Source organism: Porites lutea, chromosome 8, assembly GCF_958299795.1.
Source record: "Porites lutea chromosome 8, jaPorLute2.1, whole genome shotgun sequence".
In the NCBI taxonomy this organism is placed as follows: Eukaryota; Metazoa; Cnidaria; class Anthozoa; order Scleractinia; family Poritidae; genus Porites; species Porites lutea.
This window is the reverse complement of record NC_133208.1, coordinates 33555400-33573978: the sequence shown is the minus strand read 5'-3', so window position 1 is coordinate 33573978 and position 18579 is coordinate 33555400. Positions and strand designations below refer to the sequence as shown.

Genomic DNA, 18579 nt, shown 5'->3' with positions numbered 1-18579 from the left:
TGTTAAAGGACAATGATTAACGTGGAAGACAGAAAAAAAATGTCAACGTTGAACGTATAATCATAATCTTGGGGCTTTTGATGGCGACCACTTGAATCCCTCGTGATACACTACTCAGATTAGAAGTGTCACTCATTGCAGAGATGTCCAGCTTGTAGCTAGAGAGTCAAAGAAAATGAACGAAGAACGGCAGAGATCAACCTAGACGTAGGAGAGCGCCTTATAGAGGTGTCCGGGATAGTTGACTGAAGAGTAGAAACTGTTTTCAGTGAAAAACATTTTCCCCAAAACGTATTAGCTTTAGATCTCTCTTTCCGACCTCTTCGTAAACACGGAAGGCCGCATACCAGAAGGTAGTTTGAGAGTACATTTACTTAAGACGTTTTAGTTTCCGTGGATTGGTATTATTTAAACAGGAATTGATTATATAACAAAGACCTCACAAAAGGAGATCGATCTGCGCTGTTCTCTCCTGCGGAAGATGTATTGTTCTATACATATATGGTGGAAGAGGCAGCGTGGCTGGGGTCTGATCCTAGCTAGCACTGGACTTCTATTTGTAGTTAGCCAGTCTCAAGTCCCACTCTAGCCGCTAGCTGTATTTTTTTACAGCAGAATAGTCCCGAGTTCAAATTCTCGTAAATAGTATAAGCTGCTTTGCCTTAGGTGAGCTGGGATACTTAACCCTGTTATGATTTGTTTGAAATGCTTGTTCCAGGCATTTGCTCAGCCCCACTAGCCTTTGCTCTATAAATACCTCCAAAGGTAAATAAAGGAAGTTTTTGTTATGATATATTTTTTTCAGTTTGAACGGTCATCCACACGGCTAAGAAGAGTGGATTCTATTTGTCACCTGGATTAGATTTTAGAAAAAATGGCCCTAATATACAGTCGACTCCCGATAACTCGAACCTTCAAGAAAAATCGAAAAAGGTTCGAGTTGGCGGGTATTCGAGTTATCGGGAGTTCGAAGCAATTAACCGGAAATGAGAAAATGGGATATGGAATGAATGCAAGTAACAGGCACATTTCAAGACCTGATAAATACACTGTGCTGGACACTGTATTTAAACTGGACTGACAAAAAAAGTAAAGACAAAGAATACATAGTAGTTAAAGTAATTTCAATAGTTCAGACTGCAGTGCACTTTTTTTCGACTTGTCAGGCGCTTTATAGGTTCGAGTTATCGGGGGGTTCGAGTTAACGACGGTAAAAAAAAAGGAAATCCAGGAGAAATCGATTTTGGTTCGAGTTAGCGCGAGGTTCGAGTTAGCTTGGGTCGAGTTCTCGGGAGTCAACTGTACACTGACTGCACTACATTCTAGTTTTACTTACTGGGAAGAATTGACTTTTAAAATTGCTTTTGAGTTATCGTAATCGGGTTCTAATCGGTACGCGTATGACACACACAAAAAAAACAAAACAAAGCAAAGAAACTGACGACCCATCTTGCATGAAAAACTTGCAGGTGTACCAATTGATGCGTCTTATAACAATAATCCTCCACATCACGGATCACACGGTGATTTATATCATTTTAAAAGGGAGTCATTCTCTGTGCAAGCAATCCCTTGGGCGAGACCTTCGAGCGCCGTACAGGGATTTTTAACAGTCGGCAAGTCAGTCATGGAAACGTCTATTATTAGTCACAAAACTATATATAGGATAGCTATAAAATGTCTTCTTTTAGCAGGTAAGTTTTCATTTCATGTCAATGTGGTTTTTGATCCGGCTATAAATCGAACATAAACTGATAAGTCTTCTGTAAATCCCAGCACATGGCCACAGACGAAGAAATGATTTTCCATAACAGGAAAAATCATTTTTCTAGACCAGTGCTGCGGTCCGTGCTCAAGCTATCGTATTTATAGTTTAAAGGAGAATAGTTATTAAAGAGTATTCTTCTTTCCTAGTATTTCATCACGTTTTGCCGAAAGTGACCCGTTCGTCAACAGGTGTTCGGTCAACATCGTTGATGTCTAAGAACAATTTTTGTTCAGTAGCGTTCCAAGGTTACAAATGGTGCCAGTGTTATGTGATCTCCCGCTGTTAAAAGAACAGGTTACTGTTATAAGTTGCCAAAACAATTATTTCACCGAAGGATAATAGTCATTCTTGTCCACAGATCATGTGGTCTTCGAGCGAAGCCACTCGTCAAAAATATAGCCGAGAGGCTCCTGGAGACAAGACTAGTGGGATTGTTGCTTGGCAACCAATTTAGAATAGAGGACAATAACTCATTTTACAGTCACAAATGGGAAACGAGCCCGGAGTTGACCTTGTTTTGATACATTCCTTCCCGCTTTTTTATGTAAATCATGTTCTTCTCATGCTAGCTAGTGTTTTTTTTTTTTCAAGCATAATTTCCATTAGAAAAGCGGATGAAGGTTTATATCAAAACAAGATCAACCTCGACCTCACGTTCACTCGAAGGCTAGGACACTAAGCCAGGCCCGGCATGATGGCTAGCTGAATCCGCGGGGCGCCAGATAAATCGAATCCTGTGTTCTGATTGGCTGATTACCCGTATTGGTCCCGAAAGAAAAAGTTATCTTTTAGGCCATACAATATGATTATATGCTCTATTGGCCAAGTCTTTCATAGCGATATTCTTTCTAAAGTTGTTAACATTTCGCTTTAATATTGCGTATTTTATTATTTTATATCAATAACCGACAATTCATATTACATTTTGATGAATTAGGTCTGTGCCAAGCATTGGATCAGTCGCTCTTAGACAACATAGCTACTAGTCTTGATCTGAGATTTGACGTGTTAAACAACCTTATTGGTGGATGCCAAGTTCGTTTAACTTTCACGAATAACGGTCGCCGTGTTATTAGTGGTGATAACTGGACAGTTTATTTTAACTCCATAAGAAAAATCACTCCCGGTTTTACACCTCGGATAAAGATGGCTGTGGTTCACATTGATGGTTATCTCCACAAACTGACGCCTACCAGACATTTCCCACGTTTACTGCCTGGTAAAGAACTGAAATTAGATCTTAAAGCTGAATACTCAATTGTTTCTAAAACCGACGTTATGCCAAACTGGTACGTGGTCGCGCGTGGTTTGGAACCTAGAATAATCCACAGCACTGCAGGAGAAAGTATGAAATTTGTGGGCCCGTTTGACACTCCCTCTAAATGGAAACGCTCAGGACAGGATATGTATGATCCCCTTACGCCAGACAAACGGTTCGACAACATCAAAGTCAACGATATTCGCAAGGCTGGAAACCTTATACTACCCACTCCTTCGGCACTCAAGGTTAAAAGTATATCAGAAAAAGTGAACTTACGTTGCGGAAATTGGAATATAATTGCCAGGAGAAGTTTAGTTAATGAAGGTCAATACTTAGCAGGTTCGTCGATGCATTATTATTATTATTGCTGTTGTCGTTGTTGTTGTTGTTGTTGCTGTTAAAATCATCATCATCATTATTTATTTTGGGGTATGTAGTGGTGAGAGCACTCTCCTTCTAACATTTTCTGCCCGTTTTCAGATCCCGGCGTCGACACCATAAGTAGGCGGAGTTTGTTGTCGGTTCTCTCCTGCGTTCCGAGGGGTTTTTCTCCGGTACCCCTGTTTTCCCCTCTCCTCAAAAACCAACTTTTCCAAATTGGAGTTTGACCAGCTAGGAATCAGGTAGACGAAGAAACACTATGTGAATGGCTACCTCTAAATCGATATTTCTTTATTTCTTTATTTATTTATTGCACACGTTCCATTGGAATATGTCTTGGTCATTGAAGACCAAGCAAAACTGGTCAACAAAGACAAAAAATGTACATGGAGATAAATTTATGACTTATAACTGACCATTACCTTCTAGATAAGCGGTAGAATTTACCAATACTAATCCCTTGACAGGAAAACTTAACATACCAGTACTGAAATCCGCCAAATCAAGAAAGTTTATCGAACTCAAAATTGGTACAGTGTACATAGAAGATAAGAAGAGCGAATGCGATGAAGCTTACAATTTGAATGTCGATCCTCAGAAACTGATCATTCGAATTGTTGGTAATACACCAAAGGCTGTGTTCTGGGGAATTCAGTCGCTTTTAAGTATGTTGGGCGATGGAGAGGTACCCTGGGTTACCATTGAGGACTCACCAAGATATAAGTATCGAGGACTGAGTATAGATGTGGCTAGAAACTTCCTTCAAAAGAACGAAGTTATGAGGATACTCGATGGCATGGCTATGTTTAAAATTAACAAACTCCATCTTCATCTAACGGATGACGAAGGTTGGCGGCTGGAGATTCCTGGACTAACAGAGCTCACTGAAGTAGGTGTACAAATTTAAGAGGTTGGTGGGGTGTGACATCAGAGGGACAAAAGCTTGGAGAAAAGGAGAGAGTCGTCATGCATTGTAGAAACCGGCTGAAGCGACTACAAAAGATTATTTCAAATGTTATTTGCTAAAGTTTTTTTTCTCAAGTTTTTGAAAGGACCTTGGAAATCCAGCAATGGCCATGTTCAAACAAATTTTGCTATCCTGGGTCTGATACATGATGGTGGCAAAAGAAGAGACAACTTTACTTAAAAGACTTTTATGTTTCTCTTCGCCTAAATTTTTCAAAAATGTATCTGTTAGTTGCTTACAGTCAAACCTCCCATTAGACGCACTAAAATTGGAGGCCTGCGGGCTCCTTTGTGCCGTCGTTTACCACGTTTGACCAAAGGACAGAGCCAAGTATCCAGGCTTTACAGATATGTCCAAGATTAGTTTAAAATTGGTATCTTCAGGACCAAAACGTCGCCCCATGTGAAGGAATCGGGATTCCGGAATCAGGGTAATTTTTGCTTGTGAAATCTGGAATCCTGGGCTTTGGATTCCGGAATACAGCTCAAGGAACCCATTGGAAAACCAGGAATCCAAGTTTCACTGAAAAAGAATCCGGAATCCAGGACTGCCTTGGATTCCCTTACATGGGGCGAAAAAACAAAGTTTTCGAAATAGAGGGATATCCTGTACAGAGGTAGGGATTGTATGAAGTTTGGAACTTTGAAACCAACAATGCATAAGGAGAACTTTGATCGTAATTTTCCCCGTTTGTTATTGCTTAACTCCTAGATTGCCTCCCAGCGGTGTCATGACCTTCAAGAGAAGCATTGCATTGAGCCTCAGTTAGGGTCAGGTCCCTTTAACAACACCTCTGGCACCGGTCATTACTCGGTAAAGGACTATCAAGAAATTTTGACATATGCCAAACAAAGGCATATTGACATTATACCAGAGTTTGATCTCCCTGGTCATTCGCATGCCGCCATTACAGCCTCCGTGAACCGATACAGAAAGTACCGTGATATGGGCAAATCTGAGGATGGATTGAAATTCTACTTGAATGATCCGGAAGACAAGTCATTTTACGAATCAGGTCAATTCTTCCGCAACAATTCTGTAAATCCATGCTTGGAGTCAACCTATAATTTTGTAGAAGAGTTGATTTTACAAGTGCAAGCTATGCACGCAGAGATTCAGCCACTCAAAGTCATCCATTTTGGGGGAGACGAAGTCCCTCAGGGCGCTTGGGCACTCTCCCCTGCTTGTCAACGACTGTCTGTGAAGACAAATTCTCCATATCAGGGCTGGAAAGCGTATTTTATCAAACGTGTTACTAGTATTGCAGCAAAATATGGCTTAAATCTTGGACTGTGGGAAGATGGATTGCTGGATGCAACGTTTACACCACTAAAGCGAAGTGAATTAAGGAGCGATGTGGTTTATGGTTACGCCTGGGGAAACACCAAAAATCTTGGATATAGACTGGCTAATGCTGGTTACAAGGTCAGTTGATGATCCGGCTCTTCAAGTGTTCCCATGCCCACTGTTTTTTTTTTATTTTTTATTAGAATCTGATGATGTCAATCTTTGAACATTTTTTTATTGTGCATGCTGAACTGTTCTCACAGTGACCTTACGAAGCTACGACGGCGACAGCAACGGGAACGTCAAAAAAGCAATAAGGTTTAATCAGGGGTAACAACAACAACTATGGACCCACATCATGTTCGTTTTTAAATTTCTTTGCCAGCTCTGTGCAACTAAAATGACCAAATTTTAAGTTTACTTGATAACGAGAACGGCAAGGCGATAAATTCTACCATCTATTTCTGAACTCTGGCCTGGGGCCCGTTTCTCGAAAGTCCCGGTAACTTATCGGGCCCGGTAAGTCGCCCGGTAAGTTCCCGTAAACTTATCGGGTGTTTCTCGAATCTTCCAGTTTGGTCACTCCCGATAATTTTCCCGGTAACTTTCCCGTAAACTTACGGGAGCACGCAAGCTCCCGTAAAGTTACCGGGAGGCAACATTTTTGCAAACAAAAACAAAATGGCTGCCGCAGGCGGACTATTTTTCCCGGTTCGCCGACCTCGGACTTACCAAGTTCGAACAGTCTTGTTTAACATGAACGAATGCGAAGTCATAGAGAGGTTCAGGTTATCGTCGGCGAGAATAAATTGGCTTGTGGAGAAGTTCCGAGGAGAACTGCAGAGAAATACGTCGCGAAGCTGTCCGCTTTCCGTGGAGACGCAGGTAAGCACTTACAGAATTAAGACAAAACGGTGTGCTAGTTCGCCTTTTTGCTTGCTCTATTCAGAGTTAATTTCTTAACCTGGCCATAACACCCTTTTTGTTTGGTTGCCCTCTGCGGTCTTTCGGGATTTATTTATATGCTTAATTAAGCACGCGATCCGTAACAAGGGGCAGATCGCGTGATGTTTAAAACAGGTCAAAGAAAATAAATGTAAGTGAGAAATCGTCCTTGAAAACAATCGAAAAGAAGACGGTCATTTCAATGGGATATTTCCAACCATATGTGTTTAAACAGATAACAATTTGAATCAGAATAAAGATCTCCAAGGCCGTCAAATTTATAGAAACCAACAATGACTTACGATTCAAACTGCTCGATCTGTAGCTAGGGATATGGTATACAAGAAGAAAAATGGCGCTCACTTGCATTTAAAGATCAAAGAACTTCGCTTTTTGTCAGTTTTCAAGACAAATTTTAATATACACAAAAAATAAAAGCTGAAAAGATAGCATACTTTGCCGCAAACACAACAATTTGGCCTTGCTGTTTCCTCGGGGGTCCGCATGATTTTAACTTTTAATTATTGCAAGCTTTTTCATGGCTCAGTTTACTATTTTATTGTATGTCAAAGTAGTTCATATCTGCAGTTGGAAAATACATTTCTTCTGCTATCACCTCTATTAGAATCTTGAACAAATTGGCAAACCATTTTAACCTGACATAATGGCTTTTAGGTTTTGGCAGCACTGCGATACTATGGCACTGGAAGTTTCTTAAAAGTTATTGGTGACACCATGGGAATCTCGAAGGCAAGCGTCAGTCGGTCGTTGATGTCTGTGTCACGTTGTCTGGCCAATATTGCTCCAGAATGGATAACATTCCCCACATCAACAGTGGAGATAAATGTAAGAGTCCATTGGTGACATTTTAATAGGGGTAATTTCAGAAAATTTCCATTGCCTACAAAGGGTGGCATCATTTTCGCTTATGAAAATACAACTAATCAGCAATAAAGGAATTTCTCCCAGTCTTTACCAGTTTTGAATCCCCTACCCTGCTCTCCACCCATGGTAGAGTATGGATATTTCCATTCCATTGTTGTACAGTGCTAATGATTCCAGTAAACCTTGTAGGTTAATTTAAAGCGGTTACCCAGAAAGATGTACATGGGGTTTGAACCTAGTGTCCTATTTTTTATTTCTTTCAGAAAACTATGGCTGATTTCTACAGTATAGCTGGTTTTCCGAGGGTGATTGGGGCAATTGATGGCTCATTAATTGCAATTAAGGGTCCTGACAATGAGGAACACCTGTATGTCTGCCACAAGGGCTTTCATGCTATTAATGTTATGGCGGTGTGCAATGCACAACTGCTATTTACAAATGTTGTGAGTAAATGGCACGGTTCTGTTCACGATTCCGCAGTTTTCCACTCAAGTGCCTTGCAAGTCCACATGGAAAATGAAGGGGGTAGAAATGGGTGGCTGTTAGGAGACAGGGGTTATGGCATTCAGCCATACCTGATGACCCCATTTCGCCCAGATGATGTTTCCACAGCGGGTCAGGCCAAATACCAGAAGGCCCATACCAAAACAAGAAACACCATCGAGAGGGCCCTTGGCTTATGGAAGACAAGATTTAGATGTCTAGATGTTTCTGGTGGATCACTACAGTTCAAACCAAGTAACTGTTGTACCATCATAACAGCAACTGCAGTTTTGCACAATATGTGTATTGTTGACAATACAGCAATGCCAGTCAATGCTGACTACCCACCACAGCAAATCATGGCCTCTGCAGATCCCTGTGAACTCATCCCTGACAATAATGCAGCTGGATCATCAGTCAGGAGTGAACTTATAAATAATGTGTTCAGTTAAAGTTATTTTCTACATTAAACAAGTCAAAATATTATTGTACAACAAAATTTGACTTTCCTTTCTTATGCAAATACAGGGTTGTCATTAAGAGCCGGGGGCCGGGGATTTTCCCCGGCTACTAAGAGAGTGGCCCCCGGCTACTTTTATTGGAAAATAGAAGAAAAATAGAACCAAAAGAAATCCCTAGCCGTATGATTCCCCGCCTACTTGTTGTATTTACCCGGCAACTTGAAATCTTAGTGACAACCCTGCAAATAAATTATTATTCGGTAAGAGAGTGACGCTTAACATCACTCGGCCATATTTGCCCAGTAAACAAAACCTGAACACATTAGGTTTATTATAACAAATAACAAATAACGTCGTTGATCATTGAATGTTTCATGCTAAACAAAACAATTACCAATGTTATAAGAGGTCTGGAGGCCAAAGTAGTGAAACCAGTAGAGATCCTAACTCACTTTCTGTAATAACTTTTATTGTACATGTGGTAAAGGATGTTGGACCTTCATAATACAGTAAAAATCCGCGAGTAAGAACCTGTTAGCCTAAAATTTGCCATTTATATCCCCTATAAACAGGAACCTGTTTAGCCTAGAAAATGAAAAACAGGTTCTTATTTTTTAACATCATATTATTGAAATGCAGCTGCAAAACTGTGCAAGAATCCTGTTTGGGGAATTAGGAACTTGGCATTGCTGTGCAAATAAAAGTAATAATTTATTGATGTAATAAAAAAATAAAGTGCAAAAGGTTAATATCGTAGTATCGCATTTTGAAATTGACAAATAGGCTGATTACCATCTTGTTTTGTAGCTCGTTTTTTGTTAAATTTTTTTTTTACAGAAATAAGAACCTATTTAAGAACCTAAATAGCCTAAAATTGTGTTAACTACCATTTAAATAAGAACCTGTTTAGGCTAACTCCAGAAAATGTAGGTTCTTACTTGTGGGTTTTTACTGTATGTCTTAAAATCGGTAGAGTTAAATGAATTTACAAAAGTATACATCATTGTTTTAAGGCATGAAGACTCTTACACAAGGTGACTCTCAAACATGGTCATTGAAACTGCTCTATATTGATTTTGGCTACCTGCCTTGCACAATATCAAAAATAAAATACATACATATGTACATTGTTAATTATTAAGACGGAATCCTGCAGGAAATTGAGTAATTTTAATTTTCAGTGGACAAGAACCTTGTACCAGAATAATTTAAAGAATAATGCATTATTTTTTACATTTTTCAAGGGCTAAAGATGTAATTAGTCATCTGTAATAACACCGAGGAAAATTTATTATAAGAGTTCGAGAAAATAAATGTCAAATTTCACAAGAATTGTGAAAACACGAGTAAAATTCTGAAAATTTCATGTGTAAGGTGTCATTTTGTGTAATTTCACATTTATTTTAAATTTTCTTTGGTGTTATTATAGATAACTAAAGAATGCAATATTCTTTATATTATTCTGGTGCAACATTTTTGGCCATTGAAAATTAAAATTACTCAATTTCCTGACGGATTCCGTCTTAATTCAACATAAATAAGTACGTTCCAGTTTTATTTACAGTTTTACAAAGAATGATACCAGTGGTCTACCTACTCTTCCACGGAAGAGCTGATTCGACCCTGCAAAAGGAAAAGTATACAAATTGTAGGATGTAAGCTTGACAAACATTTATTACAAGTGAAAATCACAGTGAAAAATGCCGTAATTAAAAAGATACCTTTCATTTTCATCAATAATAATTATTGTGTCTTAATGAATCAACTTGAGATGATTTTTGGTGAGCTTTAGTGCAATGAAAAAATTCTTCATAATAATTTAAGATCCACCCATTTAACACTAAAATTGACAACAAAACACATTCATTATAATGTCTGGCGTGACATAAATGAGCACTCCATGAAGTGATCCATGATGCATATGAAAGAAGACAGTTTAAAATTTGTGGTTTGTACCTTATCTTTCTTGTCTTTTAACATTGATATTTCTAGCTCCACCTTCTTCATTTTCAGCTTGTAATAAGCTGTAACTGTTTCAAAGTACTGAAAGAGAAGATAAGAGAGTTCACTGAGCCAAAAGGGGAAAAACTATGGCTTAAATCACCCTCGTAAACATTTTCATTAACTAAAAGATCTGTTTATTATACTGTACAATATTATTTTAAGTGTCTTACATCCAGTTGAGCTTCAGAAAGAGTCTTTCTCTTCTTGGCTTTGTGATAATCATCCTGCAAGGTTGAATTATTCAGTATCAAAAACAAAAAGGGAAAAACTATGCATTATTTCACCTTCAAAACAATTGCATTTATTAAAATATGTGTATTTCAGATCTCTACATTTATTTTGTAAAAACAAAAATTTCTGTGTCTTACATCCTGTAATGTTTCTGCAAGCATCTTGCTTTTCTTGGCTTTGTGATAATCATCCTGCAAGATTGAATTATTCAGTAAATAAGTAAATAATAAAATGTGTGACTTCATGTAAGATTTTTGTACATGTTACAATGTTATGTTTTAATGAGAATTCCTGTTTTGCAAACAACTCAGAGGTTGGGACTTACAGTGAAACCAGAATAACTGTGAACACTTGAAACACTTCAGGAATGTTTATTCATATTGTGTTGTGACTAGTCAAAGCAAAGATCGGCCATGAAATGCGAGCTACCCACAAAACCACAATCTGATGAACATTTTGATTGCTGTTTAGTTTTCTCTGCCTTTCCAAAAATAATTCTGGTGTTCACGGTTTCCCAGTTTCACTGTAATTAAATCCACAATTAAAAACATATAGCAGCAGTAGACATTATGAACAGTGACAATTTATTTTACAGTGTTATAATCTTTGTCATTATTGCTATAATTTTTACTATCACTGGTACTTGGTTGCTGTAATATTGTTACTGTAATTATTACCAATTTTTTTATTATTACCAAAGTTTTAGTCATTCAGAAGTGTTTCCTTCTTACATTGTACTTACAGTGTCATTAGATTTGACATTGGCTGTACTTGTACTTGGAATGGAATCCCTTTTGTACATGGAATTTTGATGTAAAGTAACTTCCTGATTTGGGCTGACTTCCTGATGCCAAATAAAAAACAAGACAATAAATAAGTGACTTTTGATGATCAGGCAATGGCTGCTTTTATAATATTTTTTACTTTTGACTATCTTTTGTCTGCTTCCTCTTTCCTTCCCTCCTCCAAAATTTATGAAGAGGCAATGGTGTTGGGTGCTAACGAATGGTAACTTTCTGTATCTTTCAAAGAAAGAAATCAGTATAATAAAATTTCTTGGACATTTCCTTTCTTGTAAATAATAACAATGAAAAAACCTGCAATGCACCACAATAATTGTCTTCAAGGAGGCTGTCACTCATCACCGAGTACGTTTCCCACTCCACATCTGACACAGGTTTTGGTAAAGCTGGCAAAAATCAAAGATGGAGTTATTTTTAGAAAAGTCTAACACAGACAAAGCCCCTTAATGAGGTTTTTTTAAAACTGACAAAATTCAGTTACTAGTATTACTCAATTTCATAGTATCTTGACCCCCAGGAATGCCAGTAAAGATTTCAGGGCCGAGTATTCTGGCAACCTCCTGCTCCGACTGGCTTAGAATGTCCACGCTGGGCCCTGCACTGTCTGAGTTGTCCTTTGAACAAGAAAAAAAAACATTATTTGTGTTAAAAATGTCTTACAAAGTTCTGAATTTCCATTAGCAGAATAAAAAATATCCTACTGTTCATAAAGACCAGCAGAATTTGAACTTTCAAATGTCATCATGTTTTTTTGCCATCACCTTCATTTTGTTTGTCACATGAAGGCACGAAAGTTTCAACTTGCACCTGTGTACATAAGACAGCTCACCTCATCTGCTAAGAATCCATTTCCTGTTGTATTTAATTTTTTGAGTTCTTGCTGTCTGGCATGTCTTTCTTTTTTCTTGACACTTCCTGTTACATCTTCCCATTTTTTTTTAACCTGTAAGGATTTAAAGTATTACATGGAGGATCAAAGCATTCATGCAAGTAATATAATTATTATCCTTTAAGGCTCTTTACAGGGTTGTCACTAAGATTTCAAGTTGCCGGGTAAATACAACAAGTAGGCGGGGAATCAAATAGCTAGGGATTTCTTTTGGTTCTATTTTTCTTCTATTTTCCAATAAAAGTAGCCGGGGGCCACTCTCTTAGTAGCCGGGGAAAATCCCCGGCCCCCAGCTCTTAATGACAACCCTGCTCTTTATGAGATTACCAGGATGTAAAACCAGTCGGGTTTTACTAGACAAGTGTAATACATGGTTCCTGGGATACTACTAAGATGGAAGACTATGTTATATACTAGACTATGTTATATACATATAAACTCAAAAAATGAGGTAAAGAAATGGGGTTACTTATCTTTAAACCTAGAGAGCCTTACTGACTCCCAGGGGGGCATTCCAGTGCACTAATCTTCACTGAAAGCATACTTAAACACCTTCCTTTCTGGAAAGGTTGCAAGTACCCTACAATGTGGTAGTTACCTGTTCTACTGTTTTCCGTTCTGCAGGGTTTACTGCATTAACAGCATCTGCCACCTTTATCCATGCCTCTTTCTTCTTCTCATTTGTCACAAGATTGGAAAATTTGCTCTGCAGAATGTACTAGACAGAGAATGTATAAGCTTGTTACACAGATTTTCCAAAACTTTGCTGACATAATTATGTGTGTGACTCCTATATTCATTTTAAGAATTACGTGTTTATGTATATGAATCATGACAACACAGTTCTACATTTCCAGAGAAAGCTTGCTTCCTGAGTGACGTGACTATACAGAGTTAAAGTTACAAATATTTAGAATGACTGCTAAAAACTACCAATGACCTCTTAACAAGTTAATTATCAAAACTTTAAAAAAGAAACAAGACCAACAACATCATTTAAGGCTTAACTTCACTTACTTGATGCTTTCCATAAGCTTCTACCAGGGCATCTGTCATGCCTTGTGTAAATCGCGAACTTCTTTGTTTTTTTCCGGCAGACATCTTTTCAAAAACTTACATGCAAACTGACAAAGTACCAAAAAAACATGATAAAATTTGGCAACTAATAATAATAGTGGACATGTGGAAATGTAAAAGACATTAATTGTCTAGCTGTAGTAGAAACATTTGTCAAAAATATATTCGTAATTTTATCATTGATAGTACCTAATCAATTTACCATAATTAGTAGATGTAATAATTATTGTAATATTATTTTAATTTTTAAACAGATGTAGAGTGATGCAGTAATGAAAATGCTGTCAATAAACCTTTATTGGTTTTTCTTAAAGCATGCTTTATTTTACCTAAAATAATTCATTTATAAATGATTTTATAATAGGATTTAGCTTACTAGGCAAGTACAAGTGCTTTGCTCCTGGCCTAAGTGAAACGGCTGCCTCTTGAGTTTTCCTTAACAGACATCTATTTAATTGCATATTTCAAATACCAAGACGCTTAAATTTTCAAAAATGTCACGGAATGTGTGATGATAATCAATTCATTTTAAAAATTGCCCAACTATTAAGTTTTTCTGCATGAACGCTGCATTTGTTACAGTTAATCTTAATCTCTTTAGTGGTTGTACTTTTATGAGGCTTAAGCTCATTTGCTTATTTTCACCTTTGACATCGTTCGCGAAATGGAGAAGCAGTACGAAAAAGGTTTAAAACCAAGAACCGAAATACAACATAATTTGGTTAATAACAAATAATTGCAATAAACAATTACAAAGAAAGGCTATGATAACTGATTGATGAAGTATAAATAAATAAAAAAATCTGTACATACCTTTAAACACCACAAAACCTTTTTCTGCACAACAACCGGCCACTGGATTGGCGAACGTACAGTACGGAAACATATTTTTTCCCGCGCAAACTGAGGGTAGCATGCCAACCAAATGGTGGTCATGAACTCCATCATACAGAAAAGCACATTCATTTTTAATGCATGAAATAGCACTTACCTGAAATATCAATATACTTACCTCTTAGCCTTGTGTCTTCTGAAAAAAATTAAACATGTAACCTCCACTTCGCACATCCATGGAATTATCAGCATGAGAATAGCTCAACAGTAACTGTAGCTTATCGATGACGAAAGGCAAACATGAATCGAACTACTGAACGCAACTGATTTGTGGTCATCGTCGATTATCGCTTGTAAATTACATGATAATACATAAAAATGACCTCTTGGTTGCTCTCCTTTGAAACAACGACGACCCCAAAGTTAAACTTAGAACATATTGAATTGTCCTTCGAATCGAAACGCAAAAAAAAAAAATCCGCTCGAACAGTCGCACAAAGCGAATGATTCGAATGAAATAGAGTTCCAACTCGTTCTCCTTCTCCCGCGGGCGACCGTGAAGTGACCGAGCCAGAGTCTGGTAACGGCCCGCTATTTTTTCGGGCCCGGTAAGTACCGGGAAAGTTTACGGGTGCTTCGAGAAACGCAACTTCGGGCCCGATAAAGCTTCCCGATAAATGACCCGGTAAGTTAACGGGCCCGTAAATTACCGGGACTTTCGAGAAACGGGCCCCTGGTCCCCTCTCTTCAACTCCTAATTTCCGGGTTTTTTTCCTTGAAACGGGCGCTAAGGAACTCAACATAGTTTACAAAAGGGGAGCAATCGAGCTGCATTTGTAAATTTTTATAAACCCTTCGCCCATTAGGTTGTAATGACGCAGGCCTCTCATCTTTATTTTGATCATCCTTATGAGCCGGATCCTGAAGAGAGAGGTTTATACTGGGCCACAAGATATACTGACACTCGGAAAGCTTTTGGCTTCATGCCTGAACATCTGTACGACAGCTTAGAGAATGATGGAAACGGGATGCCAATCAATGACTTCTGCAGCACGGCGGGTGATTGTGTGAGACCAAATAAACTTCAAAACATTGTTGGTTAGTTGAAAATACCAGAAAGCTAGTTTCTAAAACTCATCTAGGAAGAGAAATTACCACCCTGAAGAAGGTTTTGAGATCGGATAGTACTTACATGTAATTACTTTACAAAAATTTTCCCCGCTGCCTGTCTCAGTGTTTAACTATTCTGTTGAAACACTCCTTCTAGTGTTTGATAGTACTTCTCCATGTTTAGATATCATATGAAACACTTCTTCTTGTGTTTGGTATATTACTCGGCTTAGGTAACAGACATTTTTTATCAGATTAAACTCTCTTTATATTTTGTTTATTACTTTTCGATGTCAGATCAAACATTGAGTCTCTGTATGGGTATTTGCGACGAAATCGAAGCAGCGACTGTTTGAGATTAAAGCGACGATTGCATTGCCATTCCACTCATTTTGTTCGATGACGGCAATGAAATCTGCCAAAAATGTGCTACTGACACATTTAGAGTTTTTGCTTTGCTTATTAACCGGCTGCTTTTTTAATTTTCTCGTTTCCGTCGCCTATGTGGTTGTGCTGAGGTCGCTGGTAGCGTTACTACGCAAAACAATTCTTGACATGCGAAGATGATGCCTGAAAAACGGACGATTTGATGGAAAACGAGCGACGAAATTGACGTGGGCAGGTGCCCATACAGAGACTTAACATTCCTCCTCATGATTGATTTATTTCTTCACGATGATTAAATATCTGATGATTTAAAAGAAACACTCCTTATAGTGTTTGGTGTATTTGATAGTTACATTGTATCAGATGAAATATTCCTTCTCGGGTAAAATATATTACCTCTTATTGTATAGATACCAGATCAAATACTCCTCACTCGAGTTTTAAAATTACTACTCGGTCAGATCTGGATGTCGTTTGATATATAACTTATTAAATATTAGCTTTTGATACCTAGCCGCCCAGCACTAGCTTCGTTTCTTCAGAATCAAACATTGTTCCTACATTTTGTAGGTATGGCAGGATCCGTCTGGTCAGAAACAATAAGAACCCCGTCACAATTTCAGTCAATGATATTCCCAAGAATTCTTGCTGTGGCGGAGAGAGCCTGGCATAAGGATGTTTGGGAAGATGAAAGGAATAAATCACAGAGAAACAGGATGAGGAAAGCAAGTTGGGAAAAGTTTGCCAACACCCTGGGTTACAAAGAACTGTTGCGACTGGACAACCTGGGAATAAATTACCGCATTCCTCTACCAGGTGCCAGGTACACCCTGTTGTTTTGTTTTAAATACTGACATAAGTATGGATACAGATGATACCAGTTGTATTTGTATCTCATTTTAATCACGTGATGACCAAAGACAACTTTTAAAATTCCTTTTCAAGGGTCGGTCAACAGCATTACAGTTCATGCAAAGTCCTGCTCAAGGAACCCTTGTTGTTACAACACAATTACCATTTTAATAATTTAAGTTGTCAGCTCTCTTTGCCTGGGGAGGCATTTCCTGATTTTGAGAAAGTAGATTGTAGAATTAACTAACTGTGTTTTGTTTGGAGCGCATGGCATTAATAAGAGACGTCCGATATAGGATAGCTAGCGCGCTGTTGCGATGGATGTTTTACAAAGCGAATAATAGAACTGTTCATATAAGTGAACTTTTACGTAGTATAAGGTAACATTTTTTCTTCGTGCTTGCCACACTTGATAGATTATGAAAATTCCTAGCAGCCAAAAACATATTCATACCCTTGTTTTCTCTTTTCCGGTTTTCAGAATTGTCGATGGTGTTCTCAAAACAAATGTAGCATTTCCTGGCCTCAAGGTTGAGTACAGTATCGATGGTGGTAAAACTTGGTTTGATACCAAAGGAGCAAATGTCACCAGCGGTAAATTACTTCTAAGAACTAGGTAAGAAAATACCATTAGTCATTTGGATGAGTTTCCCGCGTTCTTTTCTTCGTGAAGTTTTATAACATAAGGTATTTTGTCCCTCTGCTTTGAGGAGAAATAATGGCACAAAACCTCAAAATTTGCTTTCTGTTAAAACGTTTTCACTAGATGCCGTCCTGCCACAAGTTTTCTATGTGGCGAAAGATCGAAAAATCATACGTCTAGACATAAATTAGGCCTGGGATTCCGTTTTAGATTTGCTAGTGTACTGCATAGTTCTGGCATTGCACGTTTTATTTTGCTGTTATACTCATGTACAGTGGAACCTAGATATAACGAGCCTTTATATAACAAAGTCCTCCGGTATAACGAATGATTTCCCTGACCCCAGTGATAGTAAAGTATATGAAAAAGAACCTCGACATAGCGAAGAAAATTTGTCAGTCCCTTGGCCCTTCATCATCGAGGTTCCACTGTAACACTATATGAAACAATTCACAGGTATTTTTCTTTTTTAATTATCCTTCCCTTTATGGGGCTTTTCAAGGATAATGAAACAGATAATTGAAAGCCAACTGGTAGGAGGCAAACAAGATGGCTATTTTTCTTTGACTCCATTTAAGATGAACACGTTCGTCCGTCTAAGAGATAGCTGACTTCTTTGTACTATGATCACTAACGCGACGTGGTGTTGAACTTTTAAGCCTGACTGGTTTATAGAGCGTTTTCTCATGATCTAGCAGGGTCTAGCAGCTTCCATGTTGATGTTCAAAAACAATGAACCGAGAGCCATTCTTGTTTTCCAAACAAATCCTGAGAGGGTTAAACTCTTTTCTTCTGCAAACGCTCTCTTTTGTTTCTATAAATTTGCATTGATGCTGGCTACTTGAGTGAAAACGCTCCCTAACAGTAACGGCCTTATCGATCTCCAGTTCTCTTTTTATCCTTTCTGTATCTAAAAGTGACTAGCGTCTATCTAATGTCTTGATATTGTGCACTTAATCATCATCGCAGGGGAACTTAAAGAGTTACTAAGGCTACTAGTTACTGTTCTATTTTACGGGGTTTTACCATCAATGAGATCCATCGTGTCCTGCATTCCTACCGACCATCATTCTTGCTTTATTTTGTAGGTCTGCTGACGGGCAGAGAACAAGCAGGATAGCAAGAGCTACTTTTTCTACAAACGTTTAAAAGAGGATTTCACAACCACTGTATTTGTATTATTTTCGTTTAGAATGTGACGGCTGTAAGTAGTAGGATTAAAGGAGACATTTTTGATTGGCTATTAAATATTCACTTCTCTTTCTTTCCAGGCTCCGGTGCTGTGCTCTCGGCCCCATTCCTTGCTTCTGA

General features: G+C 38.2%; 2 protein-coding genes across 3 annotated transcripts; one reads left to right on the top strand and one right to left on the bottom strand.

The window, feature by feature from the left end:
* The first annotated feature begins 2714 nt into the window (after positions 1–2714).
* On the top strand, positions 2715–18417 carry LOC140945604 (beta-hexosaminidase-like). Its single transcript, XM_073394617.1, has 7 exons — positions 2715–3368; positions 3878–4299; positions 5089–5802; positions 15143–15374; positions 16344–16596; positions 17107–17241; positions 18357–18417. Exons 1-7 carry the CDS (start codon positions 2915–2917, stop codon positions 18415–18417), a joined length of 2271 nt encoding a protein of 756 aa, XP_073250718.1. The 5' UTR covers positions 2715–2914.
* Positions 8887–14775, bottom strand: LOC140946748 (uncharacterized). 2 transcript variants are annotated; one of them, XM_073395854.1, is made up of 11 exons: positions 14256–14775; positions 13383–13477; positions 12964–13083; positions 12306–12419; positions 11967–12090; positions 11771–11862; positions 11416–11517; positions 10811–10864; positions 10613–10666; positions 10395–10481; positions 8887–10061 (listed from the first exon to the last, which is right to left on the bottom strand). In XM_073395854.1, exons 1-11 carry the CDS (start codon positions 14356–14358, stop codon positions 10032–10034), a joined length of 975 nt encoding a protein of 324 aa, XP_073251955.1. In that variant the 5' UTR covers positions 14359–14775; the 3' UTR covers positions 8887–10031. The 2 variants fall into 2 exon arrangements, with proteins under 2 accessions (XP_073251955.1, XP_073251957.1); XM_073395856.1 differs by having other exon boundaries at positions 13383–13489; positions 14256–14273.
* Positions 18418–18579: the final 162 nt, after the last annotated feature.